This window comes from Saccopteryx bilineata, chromosome 2 (genome assembly GCF_036850765.1).
Source record: "Saccopteryx bilineata isolate mSacBil1 chromosome 2, mSacBil1_pri_phased_curated, whole genome shotgun sequence".
NCBI classification, from domain to species: Eukaryota; Metazoa; Chordata; class Mammalia; order Chiroptera; family Emballonuridae; genus Saccopteryx; species Saccopteryx bilineata.
This window is the reverse complement of record NC_089491.1, coordinates 53,400,482-53,426,801: the sequence shown is the minus strand read 5'-3', so window position 1 is coordinate 53,426,801 and position 26,320 is coordinate 53,400,482. Positions and strand designations below refer to the sequence as shown.

The window sequence follows — 26,320 nt, the reverse complement described above, 5'->3', positions numbered from 1 at the left end:
CATATATGAGTCCTTCAATAAAGACAACAGAACAAGAAAATGTCTTCATTTTCAGCAGGTATTATTATCAACACTGGCAATACTGCTGTATCACGTTGAGCTGAAGTTCTGATTGGAAGTTTGATATGTCTCTGGTTTATATTTTATAAGAGAAAATAATTATTAGCTAAAGACACTTGGTGCATCAAATCTTTAAAAACACAAAGTAAATTTTAGAAAAATGTGTTGATGAAATTGTTCAGTCACTGGCAAAGAGGGTAGGTAATTCGCTATGATCCAAATCTACATTTTACAAAGCAAAATCTGGTGAAGCCTCTATCATAAGGCTAAGGCAATTTACAAAGAAATCTGCACACCTTTGGAATTAGGTTACCTGTTTTACATCTCGGACAAGATGATGCAAGAGCATATTAGTAGGTCCGTGTTTCTGTAATAAGGAACAAAAGGAAGAATTTTAACTACCTTTTAATTACCATGTACTTGGGAGACAAAAATGTATTTCAGAATGCATAAAAACTTTCAGAATAATGAAATTTTTCTTCAGCTTCTTTAGTAATGAAGCTTAAGCCACATTAGTGTGTGTGTGTGTGTGTGTGTGTGTGTGTGTGTGTGTGTGTGTGTGTATGACAGAGAGAGGAACAGATAGGGACAGACAGTCAGGAAGGGAGATGAGAAGCATCAATTCTTTGTTGCAGCACCTTAGTTTCTCATTGATTGCTTTCTCATATGTGCCTTGACCAGGGGTCTACAGCAGACCAAGTGACCCCTTGCTCAAACCAGCGACCTTGGACTCAAGTTGGTGAGCTTTACTCAAACCAGATGAGCCTGCACTTAAGCTGATGACCTCAGGGCTTCAAAGCGGGGTCCTCCATGTCCCAGTCCGACACTTTATCCACTGCACTACCACCTAGTCAGGCAAGCCACATTAATTCTAAAGAAGGTATTTCCCCAGAGAAAATGTAATTAGATACAAATATTTTTCAAAGCAAGATATACATCTTGTTTGGTAGTACTAAGGACTTAAATAATTTTATATGACAGAGGCAGAGATAAATTGTAACTAATTTATAACTATTCTATAACATATGTAAATCACATAAATTATAAATTCTATCACACAATTATATCCCATAAACAAATATTTATTGAATCTTTACTCTGTTCAAACATTTGAGAGTCAACAAAGAATATAAGTATTATTTCTTTGCAGTTTTTACAGTCTAATAGAAAAGAATGAGTACTTACACAAAATATAACCAACAATATGAAGATGTGTGTGCTCAAGAATTGAAAATAATTTGTACAATATGGACAGGTCAAAAAGACGGGACTTGAATAGGGCTTTGAAGAAAGGATACAATTCAAAGGACAAGGAAGGGCACAAAAGATGCATGACTCAAGCAATTGGTGTTTTTACAATGAGTAAGCCAGTCTAGTTTCAATAAGGGTTTGCATAGGAAAGTTGCAGGAACAAAATTTTAACAGCAGTCTTGAGTTGAGATGTTTTTAATCACACAATAAAACTAATTGGTTCTTATTCACATCTGTGGCATTAATTATGTTCTTATTACAATATTTTCTTTTCTTTGTTTTTTATTAAGTGAGAGGAGGAGGCAGAGAAACTGACTGCCACATGAAACCCAACTATGATTTACTCAGCAAGCCCCATACCAGGCGATGCTCTAACCATCTGGGGCTGCTGCTCTGTTGCTCAGCAACCAAGCTATTTTAGTGCCTGAGGCAAGGCTATGGAGCCATCCTCAGTGCTGGGGGCCAACTTTGCTTGAATCATTCAAGTCATGACTAGAGGAGGGGAAGAGAGAGAGAGAGAGAGAGAGGAGAGGGATGGTGGAAAATCAGATGCTTGCTTCTCTTGTGTGCCCTGATCAGGAATCGAACCCAGGACTCCCACACTCCAGGCCGATGCTCTACTGCTGAGCCAACGAGCCAGAGCCAATATTTTCTTAAGTTAGTGTATTTCTCTAGTCTATGTAATTAGTAATAGGAAATACATAAATGACCATAGGATCAAATGGAATCGGTAAAAATATTTCTCCTTTATTCAAAAGTCTCTGTCTCCATAAGCTATCTTTTACATGACATTCAAGAAGACTTGAACATAAGGTAAATATTAAAGGAGGTGAATGATGAAATATTCCAATACTCACTGTATTATAGAGTTCTTCCAGTCGAGGGATGGTAAGAAAGCGATGGAGGTTCACACCATTTTCTATTAAGAGCTTCACAAAATCCACCCGATCCATCACTAAAGCATCTAACATTGCTTGTTCCAGGGAGCCAGGCTTCAGAGGGTAGAAATAAATAAGAAAGGTAAAGACAATAACAAAAGTAGAAGTAACTAAAAGATTCCGTGTATTTGAACTCAAAACTATACAAATATAGTAAATATAAAATACAAGGTTACCTCAGCACCTGAGTGAAGAAATAACAAAAAGTGAATGTGAAGACATAAAGAATAGGTTAAATTTGCTCTATATTGGAAGATTGACTATTGTAAAAAATCTCAATGCTTCCCAAATAAATGTACAAATTTAATGCAATTCTAGTTAAAAATCTGCTTTGGTATTTTTTCCCAACTTGTCATGTTTATTTAAACTACACTTGGCACCTGACCTGTGGTGGTGCAGTGGATAAACCGTGAACCTGTAACACTGAGGTCACCTGTTTGAAACCCTGGGCTTGCCTGGTCAAGGCACATACAAGAAGCAACTACAATGAGCTGATACTTTCTGCTTCTCCCCCCCTCTTTTTATCTCTCCTTTTCTTTTTCTCTCTTCTCTCTCAAAAAAAAATCAATAAATAAAATTTAAAATAAATAAATAATTAAACTACACTTGGCTTTTGGGTATAAATGGAAAATCAAACACACTCATTTACTTTTACTCCTGCCTAAAACTCCATTTACACCATAGAAAATAGATTTTTTTAATGAATTTACAAAAGCAAGAATGTCAAGAAAGCAACATTTTTATTTTTTCAGATGAATTCCCAGAAGTGGAATTGTTAGATCATGATTAGGCAGTTCCATTGTTAATTTTTTTCAAGTGAGAAGAAGAGAGATAGTGAGACTCCCCTATGTGCCCAGTCCAGGATCCACCCAGCAGTTCCCATCTGGCGCCAATGCTTAAATCAACCAAGCTATATTTAGCACCTGAGGCTGACATACTCGGACCAACTGAGCCATCCTCGCCCAGGTTCAGTGATCAAACCATTTGAGCCATGGCTGCAGGAGGGAAAAAGAGAGAGAAGAGAGAAGAGGGAGGGAGAGAGAAGCAGATGGTCACTTCTCTTGTGTGTGCTGACCAGGAATAAAACCCAGGATGTCCATATACTAGGCTGACACTCTATCCACTGAACCACCAGCCACGGCCCCATTTTTAATTTTTTGAGGTAACTCCATACTATTTTCCCCAGTAGCTGCAATTTGAAAGAACATATGCATCCTATGGCCATTGCAGCATTATATACAATAGCCAAGATTTGAAACAGCCCAAGTGTCCATCAGTAGATGAGTGGATAATAAAGCTGTGGTACATTTTCACAGCAACAGTATGGTGATTACCAGAGGGACAGGGTGTGGGGGAGATAAACAGTGATGGAAGGAGATTTGACTTGGGGTGGTGAGCACACAGTGCAATGTACAGATGATATATTACAGAATTTTATACCTAAAACCTATATAATTTTATTAACTAATGTCACCTCAGTAAATTCACTTAAAAATAAGAATTTCAAAATGTAATATGCAGGTCTAAAATATATAAAATAAAAACAAAGTATTTATAAACCAAAAAAAAAAAAAAAAAGAATGCAATATTTTGAAAGTAGGAAAGCAGATGGTCAGGTAGTAATTAACTTAGTCCCAGAAAGCCAGAAAGTGAAAGTCCCCAGAAATTGAAAATGGAAAAAGTAAAAAACTAAACAAACCTATGCCATAGAACTCTGGCAGCACCAGGATTAAATAAATGCACATATGCTGAATTTCTAATATTGTGACCTTCCCAGTCATCTTCCCCCACTTGACTTTTATAAGGCCAGCAACAGCTGGGGATTTACCTTCCCAGCAGGAGATTGAAGGAGCCTTTGCTGGTATTGTGACTAACAGAAAGAAAAGACATGGACATGCAAACTTCCCTCACAGGTCCACCAGTAAATGGCAGCCAGATCACCCCACTGTGAAGCTCAAACCTACAGGCTCAGAATTTCCAATGAGCTTTCTATCTTACACTTTTAAACAAAAATTCTAGAACAAACAGACCACAAAATATCAACGAAGAGAAATCATGCAATGCAGGAAGAAGAAAATTTCAAAAGAGTTATCATTAATATCCTCAGGAAAAAAAGAAGATATATCTGGTTTGCTGAGTGGATAGAGTGTCGGCCCAGCATGTAGCATAGATGAGAAGTGACCATCTGCTTCTGTTCCAGTTCCTCTACCCCTTCTTTCGCTCTTCCCCTCCTGCAGCCCAGTGGCTGGTTGGTCCAGGGGTTGGCCCCAGGAGCTGAGGATAGCTCAGATGATTTGTGCACCTGCTCCAGACTAGGGTTGCCAGGTGGACCACAGTCAGGGCACATGTGGAAGTCTGTCTCTATCTTCGCTCCTCTCACTTAAAATATAAGTATTTTATATTAAAACATATGTATATATTTGTATTCAGTATGCTGTTTTAAAAAAAAAGGGGGGGGGGGGCAAAGAACAAATTTGCTCTTAGAAATTAGTAGTATGCTGCCAGAAACAAAAAGCTACCTGTAAGCCATGAAAATTAAAGTTGAGAAAATCTATCGAAGAAAAGGCATATTAGAGAAATAAGATAAGATTAGAAGAGCAATCAATGGTTCAACATTTAACTAATAGGAATTCTAAAAAGAGAAACAAGAAAATGGGAGGAAATTCTCCAGGATGAAACGCATGATCACTAAACTGAAATCATATGTTCAATATAATGGATATAAAGACTCTATACATACATTTGCAAAATCTCAAAACACTGGAAAAAGAGAAGAATAGTCACAAAAAATTAGAAAAAAGAAAGATGTTTACTTGTCAACAGCAATGCTGGGTATTAGAAGCTAAGCATCCAAAAATTCTCTAAAAGAATTACTTCCAATCTTGAATTTAAATATATTCAAACATTTAAGTCCTTCAAATCTTCTATACTCCGTTTCTCAGTAAGATACTGAGGTATGCATACCCCCAAAATAAAGGAATACACCAAGAAAGAGGAAGGCACAAACTATAGGAAATGGGAGCCCTAACACAAGAGGAAATCGTCAAGACCCTGAGAGGTGATCCTCCAGCATGAGGAACAGCGGGCAACAGGTCCAGGGTGCAGCAATGAGGACCACAGACAGAGTGCTAAGCAGTTTCCAAAACTGATAAATCAGAAGACAGCAATATGACTTATAATTTAGAAATATGGAGGTTTATAAATATCAGAACAGTCAAAAATGTCAAAAGTACTTGGTTGTTGGGTTAGCAAGGAACTCCTGGATTTTTTAGTAGACATTTAGTACCATTTGATGTTTTAAAAAATGTGTATGCATTAGTTTGACCCAAAAATGATCTACCTATGGTATGGTCACAACTATAGTTTTTAAAAACAAAATATTAATAGCCCTGGTCAGGTAGTTTAGTTGACAGTTCCATCCTGGTCAGAGCACATAGAAGAATCAACCAATGAATGCATAAAAAGATAGAACAAATCTATTTATTTTTCTCTCTCTCCCTTTCTCTCTCTCTAAAATCAATTTAACAAACAATGTTTAAATAGCAAGTTACAAAACACTATGTGAAGAAGAGATGGTATTTTTAAAAAAAGAAAGAAGAAACGTTAATGGTAATTATGATGACCACAATAGGTGATTTTTCTTCTGTCTCCTTTTCTCTGTTTTCACTAATTTCTACTATAGGCATTTATTATAATTTAAAGCAAAAAATAAAATAAACTTTAAGCCTTAAATAACAATATAAAAATCTGACCATACAAAATATTTTTTAAATCCTCTGTCAGTCCTCCAACTTCTTTTGTCAGTATTAATTAGTCTGCAGAGCTAGAGAAAAAAAATGATTTCAGAGAGGCAAAGAAAATGAGAGAAATATTCTCCTGATCCCTGGGCACCTAGCTACAGAGATGCCACCCCCACAGCTCTCCCAAACCAATTACTCTCTCCTGCAATTTCCTTTTTGCCCCTCCCGAACAAACCAACACAAAATAGTTTTTTCCAAATAACTTCATTTTCATCATACCTTCCAATGTTGCCTATGTATTAGGATATGTTTCTTGGCAATATCCGTTCTGTCCCAAGCCATTGCCAGATTTAATTGTTCAGATGCTGATAAATTTGTGCCTAGAGTAAAAGAAAGAAACAATCGTATAGTTTATTTAAAATGTCAACAAATAAAGCACGAAGTGCCATCAAACATGAGGCCCTGGCCAGTTGGCTCAGCAGTAGAGGCCCTGGCCAGTTGGCATGCGTGTGGATGTCTGGATTTGATTACCAGTCAAGGCACACAGGAGAAGCGACCATTTGCTTCTCCACCCCTCACCCTTGCCCTTCTCTCTCTCTCTGTCTCTCTCTTCCCTTCCTGCAGCCATTGGTTGGAGCAAGTTGATCCCAGGTACTGAGGACGGCTCCGTGGCCTCACCTCAGGTGCTAAAATAGTTCTATTGCTAAGCAATGGAGCAACATTTCCAGATGGGCAGAGCATCGCCCCATAGGCTGGATGGATCCCTTTCAGGGCACATGCAGGAGTGTGTCTCTCTCCCTCTCTACTTCTCATTTAAAAAAACAAACACACAAACAACAACAACAACAAAAAACATGAGAACTATAAGTGAGGAACAGCTGTAACCCTATTCACTCACCTTTTAGCAGAGCTGTTAGGATTGCTAAATCAAGGTCTTGCAACTCCTCAGAATCAGCCTCAAATATGGTAATCTAGAAGTTGGAAAACAGAAAGCCATATATTTTGGGAACTAGCAAAAAATGTTTTCAAGAGGACTCACAAAATTTGTTCTTGAGCTAATGAATTGAGGGAAAACAATATTAATTTCAAAAATCACTCAGAGTTTAAAAAATCTTTTTACTAAAATATTTTTTTTTGGCCCTGGCCGGTTGGCTCAGCGGTAGAGCATCAGCCTGGTGTGCGGGGGACCCGGGTTCGATTCCCGGCCAGGGCACATGGGAGAGGCACCCATTTGCTTCTCCACCCCCCCTCCTTCCTCTCTGTCTCTCTCTTCCCCTCCTGCAACCGGGGCTCCATTGGAGTGGGGATGGCCCGGCGCTGGGGATAGCTCCGTGGCCTCTGCCCCAGGCGCTGGAGTGGCTCTGGTCGCGGCAGAGCGACGCCCTGGAGGGGCAGAGCATCGCCCCCTGGTGGGCGTGCCGGGTGGATCCCGGTCGGGTGCATGTGGGAGTCTGTCTGTCTCTCCCGTTTCCAGCTTCAGAAAAGTGCAAAAAAAAATAAATAAATAAAATAAAATATATTTTTTTACTTACAGAAAAGAAAAAAATTTGAGCAGGATAATGGAGAACTGTGGCCATGCAGAAAAAAAAATATATACCTAAAAAATTACATGTATCCTAGAGAAAACATATATAAAAGAACATTATTAATTTACTGTGCACATGTTATAAAAAGAAAGTCTGTGTCACCTGACTGGTGGTGGTGCAGTGGATAGAGCATTGACCTGGAGTGTTGAAGTCCCAGGTTTGAAACCCCAAAGTCACTGGCTTGAGTGTGGGCTCATCCGGCTTAGCCCAAGGTCACTGGCTTGAGCAAGGGGTCACTGGATCGGCTGGAGCCCCCCCCCCCCAGTCAAGGTCATATGAGAAGCATCAATAGACAACTAAAGTGCCACAACTATGAATTGATGCTTCTCATCTTTCTCCCTTCTAGTCTCTCTCTGTCTGTCTCTCTCACTTAAAAAAAAAAAAAAAAGGAAGAAAGAAAGCCTGGGTCAGTTCCTCATGTAAAGGAAACCATTCCTTATTTTGAAGGAATACCAAATGAGATCCTTTTGTTCACCTAGTCTTAGAAACTAAGACTTTTGATTTTTTAATGAGAAATAAATCCTCAAGGATTTGTCCTCAAAAATAGTGAGGCAATAACAGTGCACCCAATGAGCAAGTACAACGGGCAGCACAGATCGACATCCCAACATCACAGTGTCCTGGGCATCCTGTTGTTAATTAACACATCTCAGGCTTTACAAATGAAGATATACATATTTAATATAATGGGAGAGCTGTTTGACAAAAAAGAGCCTCAACTGGCAACTTCTAGCCCCATATATTCCACTAACTAGTCAGCCTTGGGTAAATATCTAATGACCACTGACTCTGAGGTTCCTCACCCACTTGACAAGAGGTCCCACAAAGGCAAACACTATGCTTCCACAGTTCACACATCAGTCCCCTCCTTCCACTTAACAGCCCCTCTATGGACATGAATAAAATCAACCCTCAATTTTATAGGAGCTGAGAACTTAATTCCTATAAAGGGCAAAACCTTAGTTGCCTTCTCTAGTTCCCTCTTGATACAATGCCACCACTCATTAGTAATTCTCCTTGATGACAGGAGGAAACAAATAGAAGAGTGATCTCCTTAATGTGTCCTTTTCTTAACTTACTGATTATTGTGGGAATTATAAAATGTAGTAAGACCACACATACGATTTCAAATCTGAGCTCAAGTGTCAGTTCTACTATTTCATAATTTCAAGACTCTGGGTAAATCACTTTATCCTTCTAGGCATCAGCTTCATCTCTGAAACTGAAATAAACAATCACTACCATACTGTACTCATTTGTTGGGCTATTTTGGGTAAAAAATATGTTTGAAAGCACACTGCTAATTGTAGATGTGGTTGTTATTTGTGTTGTTATTAAGTCAACTGAAGCCCCAAGATTTTTACACATATGTTTATCCACAGTTTGTCTAGCCTGAACTTATTCAATTGATTTTTTTGAGGCCAGTGGACTTCCTTTTCTAGTTCAGAGTATACAGTCATATTTCCCACTGCCAGGCTCCCTTAATGATGTCCTGCAGGGTTTCCTGGGGTGCTGTGAGGCAGTCATCAACCCAGAAGACTTGAGTTCACTTAAGACAAGGAGTCTTTAACCATGAACAGATTTATGTGTCAGTTTCACTAAACTTAACTGCTTTCATGTACTCCTGCTATGCTATCTAAGTGCTTTTTCCTGGGTACAGTCAGGAATTAGACACAGGGGGTGGGAGGGTGATTAAGAAGCCAAGTTGTTCAACTAAGGGTCAAGTTCTGTAGAGTTATCTACAAAGTTAAAAATGTAAAACCGCACTCTTGAAAAAAATTGTGAAAAGAAACAATCAAATTGTTTTTAAAAAATTAGCATGTTTTTAAGTCAGTTGAGTCATCATCTCATCATACTCACAAAATCCCTGTGTACCATGCACTCCATTAGAATCTGAAAGAGGTGCTTGGACTGTTTCAGACTAAAGTTGAAAGTGTTCTGAATCATGCACACGATATCCTCCTTCACCTGAGGACGAAGGGTCCTGGGAGAGAGATAAGTGACCATGGTGACTTGACACAATGCAGAGACAGGAACAAGTCAGTACCATCAGCACAAGAAAACCAACCTCTCCCTCTCCCTCTCCCTCCTCTCCCTCTCCCTCCTCTCCCTCTCCCTCCTCTCCCTCCTCTCCCTCCTCTCCCTCTCCCTCTCCCTCTCCCTCTCCCTCTCCCTCCTCTCCCTCTCCCTCCTCTCCCTCTCCCTCCTCTCCCTCCTCTCCCTCTCCCTCCTCTCCCTCTCCCTCCAATCCTCTCCCTCTCCCTCCTCTCCCCTCTCCCTCCTCTCTCTCTCTCTCCTCTCCCTCTCCCTCTTCCCTCCCCTCTCTCCCTCTCCCTCCCCCTCGCCTTCTCCCTCTCCCTCTCCTCCTCTCCCTCTTCCCTCTCCCTCTCCCTCTCCCTCTCCCTCTCCCTCCTCCCCCCCTCCCTCTCTCCTCTCTCCCTCTCCCTCTCCCTCTCCCTCTCTCCTCTCCCTCCTCTCCCTCTCCCTCTCCCTCTCCCTCTTCCTCTCCCTCTCCTATCCCTCTCCTCTCCCTCCTCCCTCTCCTCTCCCTCTCCCTCCTCTCCCTCTCCCTCTCCCTCTCCCCTCTCCCTCCCTCTCCCCTCCCTCCTCTCCCTCTCCCTCCTCTCCCTCTCCCTCTCCCTCCCCCTCTTCCTCCTCTCCCTCTACCTCCTCTCCCTCTCCCTCTCCCTCCTCTCCCTCCCCGTCTCTCTCCCTCTCCCTCCTCTCTCCTTCCCTCCTCTCTCCCTCTCCCTCTCTCCCTCTCTCCCTCTCCCTCTCCCCTCCCTCTCCCTCTCCCTCTCCTTTGCCCTCCCCCTCGCCCTCTCCCTCCTCTCCCTCTCCCTCTCCCTCTCCTTCTCCCTCTTCCTGTGTCTCTCCCTCTCCCCTCTCCCCCTCTCCCCTCTCCCCTCTCCCCCTCTCCCCCTCTCCCTCTCCTCTCTCGCCCTCTCCTCTCTCGCCCTCTCCCTCTTCCCTCCCTCTCCTCTCTCCCTCTCCCTCCCCCCTCCTCTCCCTCTCCCTCTCCCTCTCCCTCTCCCTCTCCCTCTCCCTCTCCCTCTCCTTCTCCCTCTCCCTCTCCTTCTCCAGACCTGAATGAGAAGGTTTCTGGGGGCATTTATGCCAAGGAAGAAATGATCAGGAAGCAAAGAGAAGTAGTCATGCCAGAAGTCTGAACTTGAAAGCAAGAACAGACTAATGTTCCACAATCCTGAAAAGAATACACTCTGGGGCAATGTTCTCAAGCTGATCAATTTCTAGGGTCTGTCAATTCCCAGAAATTATAGGCATCATATTCTCAAAAAGGATCTGAAACCCCAAAAGTTTCAAGAAACACTCATCAGAGTAACTTAAGGAAAGGGAGAGATATAAAAGAATAAGGAAGGGTGTAGAAGGTGGAAGCAGAGAATTGAGAGCTGAAAGGGAGAGAAACTGTAAGGAAAGAATCATCAGAAGGCAGTTACAACATAAGCATGCATGTTTAGTAAGTAAATTAGCAGGGTCAGTATTTTAGTTACTTAGCACTTTACTTACACAGTAGAAATAACATGCTTTTGAAATCAGAAGAATCACACTGGCTATAGGGTGACTAGAGAAAAATTACCTTCTCATTTTAAAAAGGGGGAGAGAATTAAAACCTAAAATAAGCACAATATACACTATATAAGTGTCAGGATGTCTATTTCCCCAATTCCTGCTATTTTTACTAATGGCCAATGAATTTGAAGGTGATCTGGGACCAACACTGCTCACTGCAGAATTTTTTCAGCTTTAATGGCCATTTGCATGAGCATCTCCTCCCTCATTCTCCCTGCAAATGCTTCTTCAAGAAGCCCAGACAAGGCTCAAGCATCCCTTAGAGGCAGATCATTCCTCGGCTAAGAAAAGAGCAAATCGTATTACTGGAGGGTATTTTGATTAATAAATATAAGCACTACTGAAAGATGAATTCCAGTCTCTACTTCTCTCTTCCAAGGATATCCAGCCCACATAAACGCAGAGCTTAAAGAACTTAAGTAAAAAATATTCACCGCAGTTTCAAAAGTGACAGTCAACAACTTACCCTTCATCCGCCAAGTGTTTGTGGGTGAAGGCGAGGAGGTCGGCAGCCCTGCCAGTGCCTTCACACACCACCACTGGATGCTTGTCTCTCACAGTCTCGCACACCCAGGGGATGACATTGGGACCTCCTTCCACCACCAGCCCCACCATGGGCACGGCTTGTCTTGAGCCTATTTCAAGTGACAAACAATACCAAATTGTTACACAGCAACCCTATATCAGCCCATCAGCTATTTTGATATACAGACACAAGTGTTTTAATCACCATATACATTCATTTTTTATTCTATCCACTCTTTCTTATTGACGCAGGCTTGCATAGTTCAAGACAAGCCAGAAGCTTCCACTTGAAATAAAAGCATAAATTTGGTGAAAGCATCTTCAAGCTTTCACTGGCTTAAAAAAATAGCTAAAGGCTTTCAGTATTTTTATTTTTATTTTTTTGTTTTTTTCTGAAGTGAGAAGAGGGGAGGCAGAGAGACAGACTCCCGCATGCACCTGAAACGGATCCACCCAGCATGCCCACTAGGGGGCAATGCTTTGCCTATGTGGGGCTGCTGCCCCGTTGCTGGGCAACTGAGCCATTTCAGTGCCTGAGGCAGAGGACATGGAGCCATTCCAGTGCCTGGGCCAACTTTGCTCCAGTGGAGCCTTGGCTGTGGGAGGGGAAGAGAGAGATAAAGAGAAGGGAGAGAGGAAACGGTGGAGAAGCAGATAGGTGCTTCTCCTGTGTGCGCTAGCCAGGAATCGAACGCAGGACTTCCACACGTCAGGCCAACACTCTACTGCTGAGCCAACCGGCCAAGGCCAGCTTTCAGTATTTTTTTAAAGAATTAGTAGTCTTCAAGAAATTTCAAATTCTCATTGTGGAAAATTTCAAACCTAAATCATTGTGGAAATTTTCAAACCTATCTGAAAGAGAAAAGAAGGATATAATGAATCCCAATGTATCCATCACTCATTTCTAAAAATGATCAACCTTTTGCCAATTCAATCAAATTTTTTTCTTTTAAGTGAGAGGAGGGGAGATAGAGAACTCCTGCATGCTCCCCAGCTGGGGTCTACCCAGCAACCCTCATCTGGAGCTGAAGCTCAAATCAACAGAGCTATCCTCAGTGCCTGAGGCTGATGCTAGGACCAATCAAGTCACTGGCTGTGAGAGGGAAAGAGGGAGAGAAGGGGGAGATGGAGGGAAAGAGAAGCAGATGGTCACTTCTCATGAGTGCCCTGACTGGGGATTGAACCAGGTATGTTTGTACGCAGAGTGTGAGGTCAGTTGGCAATGGAGGAAGGTCATGTGAGGAACCAGGTCCAGGGAGTTTTGGCTGGAACCACCCACATCCATGTCCGCCAAAAGAAATGGCCCAGGAGCACGTTGAAAAAGAACAACTGTCTGTCAGCCAATGAAATTTCACCACGTCATATCAACCCGACCACCCTACCAATGCATCATTTACCCCTGGGCAGGAGAATCCACGTGACTTCTCTGGTCCATTCTGCGGACCAGAGAACCTCATCCGATATGCGCTCTACTAAATACAGTTTTTGCTATTCCACACTTGGTGCCTATGCCCTTCTTTCTTCCTTGGCAGGGAAATACCTTACATTTGGTGTCGAAACTCGGGAGGAGCTTGAAGCCAGCTGGGGCCTCTCCTCTCCCCATCCCTTCCGAGGAAGAACCAGGACCTCTGACCTCCCACCCACTTTGGCACATGGTGTGGTAAGTCCCCTGCCTCCAGCCTCCCCTCAGTTCTTTCCGCCGAGACTCCCTGTCCGTAATCGCAGCTGCGTCAGGGACCTCTTATCTGTTCTGAGTGCATGTGTGCCCTTGGAGATGTCCCGGACACGTCCACTCTACCTAACCATCAGGTGGCCAGAGCTTGAGTTGTGGGATGCCAATTCTCATCTCTCATTACTCCAAGACTGAGGGTGGCCATAGAGGCACAGGAATCTAAACCTGACTCAAAAACACTCCTGGAGTGCCTTATCTGGAATCTCTCCCCTCCCTATAAAAGAAGAAACTGATCTGCTTCTCCAATGTGGCCAGGCCACAGAACCCACTGGATAATCGAACCAGGTGGCCTCCTGAAGGGACTTTCGACTTTTAACACTTTCACCAATTTAACTATTGCCAAAGAACTGGGAAATGGTTGAAGTCCCCTTACATTCAGGGCTTCTAGTATTTGCGCTCCCCTCCTAATCTCTGTGCTGCCTGCTCTACGGTGCAGGCCGTTTTTGGCCAGAGAAACCTCAGCTAAACCGTCTACTCCTGATCTTTCCTCCTTCGCTGACCACCAACTCTCTCCGCCTCCTGCCCGACCCTGGGGGGCGCCCCTGTCTCCGGACCCCTCTCTGTTCCCTCTGTGGACCTCTTCCGCTCAGGTCTCTTCCCTCCAGGAATCCCCTTCTCCTGCCGACCAGGAGCCCCTCCCTTTTCTGCTGTGTTCTTAAGCCCCTCCCCCATCAGGCCCTCCTCCACCAGCCATTGTCCCTCACCCGGGTTTGCAAGGCTCCTGACCCCATGGCCCAGCCCCAGTCTTCTTGCAGGAAGGCCTGACCCTGAACTGCTTCTGGCTCCAGCATTTCCAGCCAGATCTGGGTTCCAGGCTCCCCAGAAGCCCCCCTCCTCTTATTCCCAACCCCCAAACCCCTATCCGAGACCTGATAAACATGGCATTTAAAGTTTTTAATGGTCGTGGCTAGTAGGAAAAGGCCGAGGCTGCTCACCAGACCCGCGTGCAGCAGAAGGTAACTCTCCAAACCCAGGCTCTTGTGGCAGCCCTGAGGCTGGCAGAGCAACAGGGGCAAGGCATAGGAGGTGCTTGACCCAAGTCCGGGCCGCAAAGAGGAACCCCACCAGGAGCTACTTTAAATGTGGCAAAGAGGGTCACTGGTCCTGGCAGTGCCCCTGCCCAAGGCCGCCCACTAAGCCCTGCCCTGACTGCAAGCAGCCTGGTCACTGGCGGAGCAATTGCTCTCTTTGGGCAATAGGCTCTTCCTCAGCAAAGGACAAGCCACCCAAATGAGAGGCCAAGCCAGCCAGGCAGGCCCATTGCTTGAACTCCTAGGCCTCATGGACGACTGACACAGCCCAGACTCAAAGACCCCCATCACCCTCGCCAAGCCCAGGGTAATACTGCAGATAGCAGGTAAGTCATCTCATTTCTGGTGGACACGGGGGCTACCTTCTCTGTTTTTCCATCACACTCTGGACTTCTAGTTCCACCACAGGTCTCGGTTATGGGAATGGATGGGACCCCTTCTTTTCCCCTTTGCACACCACTCCTGACATGCAGTTTGGATGGAATCCCTTTTTCACATTCTTTCAGATTCTTTCTTTCCTAGGTCTAATAGGCTTCTTTAGATACTGGATTCACAATTTTGCTCTCTTAGCCAAACCCCTCTATGAGGCTGCAAAACAGACTCCCACGGGACCTATCACATCCCCCAACGCCGTCAAAAGCGCTTTCTCTACCCTTCGAGATGCCCTCATCTCCTCTCCCCCTCTCGCTTTACCTGACCCCTGATGCCACTTCCACCTTTTCACTAATGAAAAGCACGGTAATGCAGTTGGAGCACTGACTCAAGCTGTGGGGCCTACATACCTTTTTATACCATACCTCTCTAAACAATTGGACACCACTGTCAGAGGCTGGCAGCCCTGCCTCCGGGCACTGGGCATGGCAGCCGAACTCACCAAGGAGGCAACTGAGCTCACCCTTTCCCAACCCATCACTGTCATCTCCTCCCACAGGCTCACCAACCTCCTTTCGCACAAATCTCTTTCTCTGTTAGGTCCTTCTTGCCTACAAGAATTTCACCTCCTGTTTGTCGAAAACCCTTCAGTCATTCTTTTGCCTTCTCCCCGACTCAACCCAGCCACTCTACTGCCAGCTCCAACAACACTTCCGGAACCCACCCACTCTTGTACAGAGCTAATAGATTTCCTCAGCAGACCTGGAGATGGATTATCAGATTCTCCTTTAAAAGATCCAGATCTAATACTCTGTAGATGGGAGTTCTGTACAGGGACCTAATGGACGATGACAACGGGCGGCCTATGCAGTGGTCACCATCTCCTCTACCCTAGAAGCCCAACAGCTGCCAGAGGGCACCACCTCCCAGAGATCTCACACAGGCACTCACTCTGGCCCAGGGAAAATGCGTAACCGAATATACTGACTCTAAATATGCTTTTCTTATCACCCACAGCCACTCTGCCCTCTGGAATGGAAGGGGCTTCCTCACTACCAGGGGATCCCCCATAATCAATGCTACCCTCATTTCTAAACTTTTGCAGGTATTACAGCTTCCTACTGAGGTGGCCGTGGTACATTGTAGGGGCCATCAAACCTCTCAGAACCCGGTGGCCTTGGGAAATGCTCGGGCCGACGTGGCGGCTCAAGACCTCACCCTGGGAGCCTTCTCTACTCCTCTCATGTTTCTCTCCACCTCCTTGAAACCTTCCTACCTCCTAAGAAGAACAGACCCTCCTCAGAAAGGGTGGGGACATGTGCAACCAGGGATGGATATTTCTGGGAGACAGAATTGCCCTACCAAAAGGATAAGCTGAAACTTCCTTTCTGATATCCACTGTTCCTTACTTATAGGACCAAAAGGTCTCTATCGATTCTTGCAACCACTCTTTTTCTTCCCGGGCCTCCAGCAGACTATCGAAAAGATACACGCAGCATGCACTGTCTGTTCCAAAGCCTCTACACAGGGGGACTCCACCCCCACTTCCCTACTCATACACTGAGGGGGCACATGCCAGACCAAGATTGGCAAATTGACTTCACTCATATGCCCCCTCACAAAAACTCCATTATCTCTTAACTTTTGTTAATACCTTTTCAGGGTGGATAGAAGCCTTTCCCACCTCTAGAGAAATGGCAGACATCATTGCCTCCATTCTCGTTAAACGTATCATCCCACAATTTGGACTGCCGACTACCATCCAGCAGACAACGGCCTGGCCTTCACTGCCCAAATAGTCCAGCAGGTTGCCACCTCTCTCAACATCACCTGGAAGCTCCACATACCCTATTACCCTCAATCGACAGGTAAGGTGGAAAGGGCCTATGGCATCCTGAAGGGTCAGCTAACTAAACTTTCCATCGAGACCAGATTTTCCTGACCAAACCTCCTCCCTCTGGCACTCACTAGAATCAGAGCAACCCTGTGAAATTCCACTGGACTCAGCCCCTTTGAGCTGGTTTATGGTAGACCATTCCTAATCAATCACAACTTACCTGTCAACCCCCTCCTCTTGCCACCTACCTCCCCTTTCTTTCTTTACTCTGCCATCTTTTCAGGGAACACATGTACCGGACCCTTCCTCCCATAGGGGGTCCAGATGAAGCACACCCAGCAGTTTCCCCTCCATCCAGGAGACAGGGTTCTTCTGAGGGAGCTCCAGCCCGAATCCCTACAGCCCAGGTGGACGGGACCCCATACGGTAATACTGACTACTCCTACTGCAGCCAAGCTTTTAGGGCAAACACCTTGATACCATGTCTCTTGCCTCAAGCTTGCCCCCATGCAGGACCGCTGGCAGTCAGAACCACCAGTCTCCACTCACCAAAAGGTTGGGCCACCAAAAGGTTGGGACCTGCAGATCCTCCTGTTACTCCTGTCCCTCCCACTGGGAACCTGCCGCCAGAGTGAATTAAAGCAAGAAGCAATGCTGTTACTGTATCAATGCGACTGGCCTGATGGAAGAAAACATCAATGTCCTCAACCATCTGCAAGAGAAACTGCGCAAGGACCTCTCTTCCTACAACCCGCTTAACTCCTGGTGGCAGTCACCCCTCCTCACCTGGTTGCCCCTATCCTAGGTCCTCTTCTAATTATCAGCATGTTACTCATGTTTGCTCTCTTTCTTAAATTCTTACAGGGCCACATCCGAGAGGCTTCTCAAGTCATGGTCAAACAGATGCTCCTACACCCATATACACGACTCCCCTCAGCGCCACCTCCTTCCGACCTCCCTTGCCCACGATGCCCCTAACCAGCAGGAAGTCGCTAGAGGAATAGCGGCACCCCTATCTAACAGAAAAGTTCAGAATGTAAGGTCGGTTGGCAATGGGGGAAGGTCACCTGAGGAACCAGGTCCAGGGACTTTTGGCTGGAACTACCCACATCCATGCTTGCCAAAAGAAACAGCCCAGGAGCATTTTGAAAAAACATGACTGTCTGTCAGCCAATGAAATTTTGCCACGTCATATCAACCTGACCACCCTCCCTACTACGCTATAACACACACACACACACACACACCCGCCCCCGCGGAAGAATCCGTGGACTTCTCTAGCCCATTCTGCAGACAGAGAACCTTGTCCGGGATGCGCTCTACTAAATAAAGCTTTTGCTATTCCACACTTGGTGCCTATGCCCTTCTTTCTTCCTTGGCGGGGAAATACCTTACACAGAGCCAACACTCTATCCACTGAGCCAACTGGCCTGGGCCAGTTGCATGCATTTTATATTAAGAAAACAGTTTGACAGATGTGGATTCCTTTGTCCAAGGTCACAGGAAGTAAATGACAGAGCTTTGATCTCTGCCTCACTACATTCTGCTGCCTCGGGGGATCAAAGCCCAAAACTCAAAAGACAATCAGCCTTTCCCAGACAAAAGTCAAAGGCTGAAAAGAATTGTGCGTCCCAGGGCCTTCTTCCTCCTAGGCTCTGGGCCCCAAAAGATGGAGTATATCATGGAAAATTTAACTCATCAAAAGAGGCAGCAGCCCAACTCCTGCTGCATCATGAAACGTCTCCATTTCTCCAGGCTGCACCCAGCCTTCCTGCCCACTTCATGGATCCCACCTCTCCACTCTAGGATGTTCAATGAATCGGGCCCTCCGCTCACCTCTCCCTCCAAAGATACTACCAAAATGGCCATCTCAAAGCACTCCCGTGAGCAGGACACCACATGGACACCTTCAATGGTCCCTATTTCTAAAAGCTCTGTCTTATTTCAACCTCTTCCCTGTTGGGGGCCACCCCACCCACATATGAAATGTCCTCCTCCCAACTATCAAAACTCACAGCCCCAGTCCTCTCAGGCCAGTCTCCTTACTGCTCTTCAGCCATTCCCATCCCCCCTCATCCAACCCTAACACAACTGGAGCTCTGCTAAACTCTCCACTCTTCCACAAACCCTCCCCTATCTATATTGTCCCCAAGACATTTTTTTCTGTCTCCCGACTGTCACCCACAACTCTGTACCACCTCACACCCTGTCACATACATTAAGGCAGGGGCTGACTGAGACCTCTCCGCTCTGTACAGATGACAACAGAGCACCTCGCTCCACAGCAGGACCCCATCCAGGACCTGTGGCTGGACCCATGTGGTACTCACGGCTCTGTATTTTCTGCAGAGAGAGGTACTTTTCCAGGTTCCGTCTGAGTATCATCTCATTTCCATACTTGCCCACAGTTCCGTCATCAGACAGGATGAAGTAGGAGTGCATGCTGTTGAGAGTGGTGAGCTTGCTGAGGGGGTTTCCCAGAGTCTGGTACAGGCACACCACCTGCAAGGTCAAGGCAGGGTCAGAGCTCAAGATCCTTCCACTATTCCAAAGGCCTGTCTCTGCACACCACAGAATTCTGGCTGAGGTTTAAAAGCACAATGTGCTGCCAAGAGCAGTATTTCTCAAGCTATCTGTGGTAAAGGATCAATGTGTTCTTTATTTTTAATTTCTTATTTTTTATGTCCTACTATGTGCAACTAATATGCAGTTCTTCTCATGAGACTCAGTGATCAGTTCTGCTCATGAGACTCAATGGTGCAAGTTCAGCAACACTTGCACACCCCCTGCTCAGCAAGATAAGACATCCAAGACCATGTGATTTGATGTCACAACACTGTCACATTGATAAAAATGGTTCTAAATATTTATTTGCAATTTCAGTACTCATCTGATTTCAAAGATTAAAACACAGTTCAAGGATCAGCATCAGTACACAAACCACATCCCTGCCCACAAAATATGCCTTAGTCTTAGTAGATCTATTCCAGAATAATATTTTGACACTAATTTTCTTCAAGTATTCCAAATGAGATGAAGAGTGACAGCCAACCAAATGCTAATTCATTCTACATAAAACATCTAGATCTTTATTAATATTTATCGACTCTTTCTGAAGCTATTCCAATTCTTATTTGTTTTTTGAGATGAGAGGACAGGATTTAGAGTCAAGCTTAAGTCCAGACTCTTCTTACTAACTCTCAGTAATCCCTAAATTCTCAGACTGATTTTCTTCATATATAGATGAAGATGATAATTTCTACATCAAAAGGGTGTTGTGAGGTTTGAAAGAAATAACGAATATAAAAAGCACTATAAACTTCACAAACATTATTCTTTAAAAGTTATCTTTCTAATTCCCAAGGATAATGCTGAGGCCAGAAACCAAAAAGAAAATAATTGATAGATTTAATACATACTTTTAATTTATGGAATAATGGTCATAAATTATATAAAATAAAAACTGGGGGAAATGTAGCATGACCAACAAAAATGTAAATAGACTGAATCACAATATAAAAGGTGCTTCAAAATATAATAACTATAATTGAAAATGCACAAAAAAAGCCACATGAAACAATGTTGAACCTCACTAGTAACCAAAGAGAAGTAAATAAGAACAGTTAGGTATTATTTTATATCTATCAAGATGGTAAATTTTTTTCAATGGCCAGAATACCCAGGACTAGCAATGGAACAGAGAAACAGGCATCCCCACATACACACACCCTGTTGGTAGGGATATAAATTGTTACTACCTTTCTGGAAGTCAATGAGTCACATTTTTTAAAGATAGATACCAACTAAGCCTAAGCATTTCACTTTGAGAATTACTTTGAAGGAAATAAATCCAGCTAGCTTCAAAGGTTTATTTATGTTATTACAACTTTAATGTCATTTTTGTAAGAGTGAAAAACAGGTAATCACCTAAATGAACAAGGATCCAGCACTGGTTAAATAATTTAGAGTTCTTTAATACAGTAGAATATTATGAGGCATGAAAAATCAAAATGCTTTCTTAGCCCCCAGAATTTGGACTGTTAAAACTATTTTCCACTAAAAGAAGCCATCCACTTCTCTAGGAGCAAAAAATATATACAATGAGCCTGGAACATTTTCACACCAAAATGTAAGGAAGCTAGGAGAAATTACTATAATTATGTTAAAAAAAAAAACTGAGGAGACAACTTGAAAAGGCTCCACTGAGCAAAAGGAGACAATTTGAGCATGGCTAAGAATAATAACTGTAATGGAATGAAATATACTAAATATATTTAAATTCATGAATAAAAAAACAAACAAACTCATGGTTCACCTTAGAGGATGGTAGATAGCCAACTCATTGTTTTGTAAACCAGCAAATAAAGAGAAAGAGGCAAGCATGTATTCTGTTCTCTCCTACACAATGGTACTACAAGGTAAACCAAGTAGTTCGAAGAAAATGTTTTTCTCTATAAAGTGTCTAACCTAATAATTGCAGAAAGAACACTATAATCAATATCAGCATTTTTAACCCTACTGAAAGAATGTATGTAGGCAGGGACATACTAGAAGAAATTATCATAAGTTTCCCCGGAAGGCTACATCACCTGTGGCATAAACTTGCACAAATATAACCTGAATCTGATCATACTTTTCGATCAAACTACCAACTTACAGGAAAAACAGAAAACAGAGAAATAGACTAATCCCCACTATAAGAGGTTAAATCTGTAAAGTCCAAACTGTGGGAAACTTTTCAGGACAAATTACTCGATTTCTTCAACAAATTGCCAAAAGGGGGGGGGGGGTGATGGAGGCAAAATCTATAAATTAAAAGTGACTCAATTAAAAAAAATAAGTTACTCAAGAGACATAGCAACTCATAGTGATGCAGGGAACTATTTTGGATAAAGAAATCAAACAACTAAATAATAATGAGACAAATCAAGAACTTGAAGACAGACTGAATATTGGGTGATATTTAGGAATTGTTAATTTTTTTAGGTATAACAATGGGAATGTGGCTATATTTTTTAATTGTCTATATATTAGAAATACTTATTAAAATATTTACCAATAAAATTATTTAATGTCTGGAATTTGCTTCAAAATAATGGAGGGAGGACCCTGGCCGGTTGGCTCAGTGGTAGAGCGTCGGCCTGGCGTGCAGAAGTCCCGGGTTCGATTCCCGGCCAGGGCACACAGGAGAGGTGCCCATCTGCTTCTCCACCCCTCCCCCTCTCCTTCCTCTCTGTCTCTCTCTTCCCTTCCTGCAGCCGAGGGTCCATTGGAGCAAAAAGATGGCCCGGGCGCTGGGGATGGCTCCTTGGCCTCTGCCCCAGGCACTGGAGTGGCTCTGGTCGCAACAGAGCGACGCCCCGGAGGGGCAGAGCATCGCCCCCTGGTGGGCAGAGCGTCGCCCCCTGGTGGGCATGCCAGGTGGATCCCAGTCGGGCGCATGCGGGAGTCTGTCTGACTGTCTCTCCCCGTTTCCAGCTTCAGAAAAATACAAAGAAAAATAATAATAATGGAGGAAGGAAGTGGAAAATGAATAAAGGAATAGATGAAACAAAATTGGCTATAAGTTCATAAGTTGAAGCTGGGAGATAGGTATGTAGGAGTTCATTATTCTAATCTATTTACTCTTAATATGCTTAAAATTTTCCAAAATAAAAGTTAAAATAAACCATAAGCATGTCTATATTAATTGACATAGAAAAATAACTGTTGGCCCTGGCTGATTGGCTCAGTGGTAGAGCGTCGGCCGGCATGTGGAAGTCCCAGGTTCAATTCCAAGTCAGGGCACACAGGAGAAGTGACTAAGTTGGCCCTGAGCACTGAGGATGGCTCCATGGCCTGCCTCATGCACTAAAATAGCTTGGTTGCCGAGCAGCCCCAGATGGGCAGAGCATCGTGCACTAGTGGCTTGCTGGGTGACTCCTGGTCAGAGCATATGCAGGAGTCTGTCTCTGCCTCCCTGCTTCTCACTTAAGAAAAATAAAGAAAAAAAAGAAAAATAACTATGTTAAATAGTTAAGCTAAAAAACAGATTCACAGTAGTGGGTTTGTTGTTACTTTTTTTACATACAAACTTTTTTACTATACATATTCACACATACAAACAAAAATTCTGTAATAATGCACATCAAAATATTAGCAGAAGTTATCTTTCTTCTTCATACCCTTAGTAATATCTGAGATTTTTACCAAAAATATCCATTAGTCATAAACATAATTAGGTAAGTCTATTCCCTATAGAAAGACAAATAGATAGAATCAAATAATACACAGTAATGAATGAAATAGAGAATTCTATGCGATGAGGGAGAAAAGGGCCAAATCACAAATGTTTCTGTTTCGCTACCTGTATACCATTGCCAGAAGCTTGGCTATTATTCTGAGTAAGACAGGATCCACTGAAGGATTTTTCACAAAGGAATAGCATGATCTCATTTATATTTTAGAAGAGTCATTCTGGCTCCTGTGTTTAGAATCAGTTGTAATAAGATACAAGGATGAGAGTACGGAAGCTTATTATAATCATCCAGGTGACAGAAAATGGAGGCTTGGACCTGCTCAGTAACAGTGGAGGAATTGAGAACAGGTCAGATTCTGGCTATATTTTTAAACTAAAGCTGATGGATCAAGACAGAGATTATTCCAGGATGAGTCCAAGGATTTTCCCTTAAGCAACTGGAAAGATGAGTTTGTTATTTTCTAAGATAGGGTAAGGGAGGTAGTAGGCAGTCAGGAGTTGCTTTGGAATATATTTCATTCCAGATGTCCGTTAGATATCTAGGGGTAATGCTGACTTGTCAATTGGATATATGCTCGTTGCCATTTGTTGTGAAAGTATTGTCTACTTACATTTTTTCCAATAAGATCTCTCTGGTTCTCAATGACACCCCAAGGAAGGATTCCAACTGTCCAGATTTTTCTCAAGCACTGGGAGAAATGGGCTTTCAGGGCATCCCCAACATGTTTGGACACTCCTAGGAACAAGCAGTTTAGAAGTCAAGCTGTAACTCACAAATCATACAAAAAGCATGACTCCCAGAAAAAGAAAAATAAACAAGTACATGCAAAAGGCCATTGTTAGGAAAAGTTGTTGACACAGTGGATTCAGTTTTTGTATCTTGGCTTCCTCTTCTCTCTCTTGACACCTCTTATTCTTATCACTGAGCTCTTTACCGGAACAATTCTCCTTGCCTTATGGGCAGTTTCTGCTTACAACCTCAGCTTTACCCCCAGGCTTGCCTAACCAGAAAGTTCTGAGCCCAACCATGTAATCATGAATGCTCTAAAACTTATTTTTATCTAACCTTTCTACTGTCACAGCGAAACATCCTTCAAATGTGCCCCTTGCTTCATTGAGGCAAATTATTTTAGTAGCTTTATATACACAAATATTCCAGATCTAATATGTCAATGTTTTCCCTTCTGGAATTAATAATAGTAGCAATAATTACTATAGCCAATTCTTACCATGCACTAAGTGTTCTTTTAAGATGTGTTTACATGTATTTATACTTTCAGTAAAAACTTTCTTAGTCCATTAATCGATTTTATAGGAAAAAATTAAGGCACAAAGAAGTTAAATACCTTATAAAAGTTTATAAAATTGGTAATTTGTACAGCTTGGATTCCAACCCAGGATATTTGGTTTTTCTTCAGACTTTACTTTTAAGACCAGTATTAGAGTCAAAGTAAAGTTGAACATACAGGGAATTTCTAGAAACTCCCTAGTCCTACACACCCATAGCCACCCTTACCATGAACATTCCCCACCAGAATGCTACATTTATTACAACTGATTACTCCATATTGGCATAGCATAATTACCCAAAGTACATAGTTGGCAAAAGTTCACTCTTGGTATTGTACACGCTATGGGTTTGGACAAATATATAAATGACATGCATTCACCATTACAGTGTCATACAGAGTATTTTCACAGCCCTAAACATTCTCTGCTCTCTGCCTATTCACTCCAGCCCTCTCCCATCCCCAATTTAACCCCTGGCAACCATGGATCATTTTATTGTCTCCATAGTCTTGCCTTCTCCAGAATGTCATACAGTTGGAATAATGTAGTATGTAGCTTCTTTAAAAATTGGCTTAATCTGCCTGACCAGGTGGTGGCGCAGTGGATAGAGCGTTGGACTGGGATGCGGAAGGACCCAGGTTCGAGACCCCGAGGTCGCCAGCTTGAGCGCGGGCTCATCTGGCTTGAGCAAAGAGCTCACCAGCTTGGACCCAAGGTCGCTGGCCCTAGCAGGGAGTTACTCGGTCTGCTGAAGGCCCACGGTCAAGGCACATGTGAGAAAGCAATCAATGAACAACTAAGAAGTCGCAACGCGCAACGAGAAACTGATGATTGATGCTTCTCATCTCTCTCCGTTCCTGTCTGTCTGTCCCTGTCTATCTCTGCCTCTGTAAAAAAAAAAAAAAAAAAAAAAAAAAAAATTGGCTTAATCTGACTTTTAATCACAACACTACGTTGCACACCAGTTATTTATCCTGTGTATAGTACTGATTCTGTATATAACATTAACACAGAAAACCCTGCTCATTGCATGCACCTGATGCACAGTACCTAAATCATTTCCCTTTCTCTGCATCTTCTCCTCCAACCCGTCTTTTGCACTTCTCCCAGAGTCATTTTCTAGAATCAAAGTTCTAGACCAAAAGCACACATCAATATCAAATGGGGAGCCATCCACCAATATAGATATTCAGGTTCCATTGTTTGGCACGGGTTACCAGCATTGTGGGCTGGGTTTTCAGCAGCTCACATGTGATTCTAATACATTCTGTCTATTGAAACTCTCTGTGGAACCAGATCTGACCATGTCATATTCTATTTATTATCCTGTTCAAAATCCTTTGAAGGCTGCCTGCTACATAGAGAATAAAACCTCAGCTGATGCACTGGCACCAATCTGGCTCCAGTCTCCCTTGCTGATCCTGTCTCTGCCCTACGACACTTCCGGCCGGTGATCTTATCACCTTCTTCTACACATGCCTTCATCTCCAGTTATGTGCCTGGCCCAGAACTGCCACCTCTGCCTAGAATGCCTCTTTCTATTCTTCCTTCAAGACAGACAAGTGCTATATGCTCCTCCATCCCTTCCCAGGTGCCCTCAGTTATACCTGGGATTTACCTTCTCTTCCTTTTATTACCAAACACTTTCTTGGTAACTCAACAATGACCCTCCCAGCATCAGTTTTTAATTAGTTGCTTAGTCTCTATTGGCTTATTGTCACAACCCATCCCATCACTAAACCCAGGGCCTATCTTCCTCATCTTTCACCCATAGCATCTATCCAACTGTTTCATATGTTGTCAATTTTTAAGGCTTGTGGAATTCAATTTAAGTATATATCAAAAATTCATGCCAAGTAATGTTTAACTACAGTTGAGAAGCATCTCAAGAACAGGTAGCAGTTCATAAACCGAGCTTCTTAAATTTAAATGTGCCTAAAAAGCATCTTGGGATGAAGTCAAAATGCAGATGCTGATTATGCCAGTCTGGGGAGGAGCCTGAGATCTGCATTTCCAACAGGCACCCAGGGGATGCTGATGCCGCTGGTCCAGAGACCATGCCTGGAGTAGTCAAGCTCTAAGGAGTGGTGGTTGAATCATATTAGACCCTAATTATTGTTAAAGGAAGC

At 43.4% G+C, this 26,320-nt stretch overlaps 1 protein-coding gene across 5 annotated transcripts in view; it reads right to left on the bottom strand.

Moving 5' to 3' along the window:
• TRPM6 (transient receptor potential cation channel subfamily M member 6) overlaps nucleotides 1–26,320 on the bottom strand; it is a 201,118-nt gene that overhangs the window by 102,194 nt on the left and 72,604 nt on the right. For all 5 annotated transcript variants that reach the window (XM_066257076.1, XM_066257078.1, XM_066257077.1 and 2 more), the window contains 8 exons: nucleotides 23,513–23,637; nucleotides 18,994–19,165; nucleotides 11,633–11,801; nucleotides 9,436–9,559; nucleotides 6,888–6,960; nucleotides 6,269–6,369; nucleotides 2,169–2,303; nucleotides 374–427 (listed from right to left, as the gene is read on the bottom strand). In XM_066257076.1, coding sequence (XP_066113173.1) covers nucleotides 374–427; nucleotides 2,169–2,303; nucleotides 6,269–6,369; nucleotides 6,888–6,960; nucleotides 9,436–9,559; nucleotides 11,633–11,801; nucleotides 18,994–19,165; nucleotides 23,513–23,637 — 953 coding nt within the window. The remainder of the gene's footprint in view (nucleotides 1–373; nucleotides 428–2,168; nucleotides 2,304–6,268; nucleotides 6,370–6,887; nucleotides 6,961–9,435; nucleotides 9,560–11,632; nucleotides 11,802–18,993; nucleotides 19,166–23,512; nucleotides 23,638–26,320) is intronic.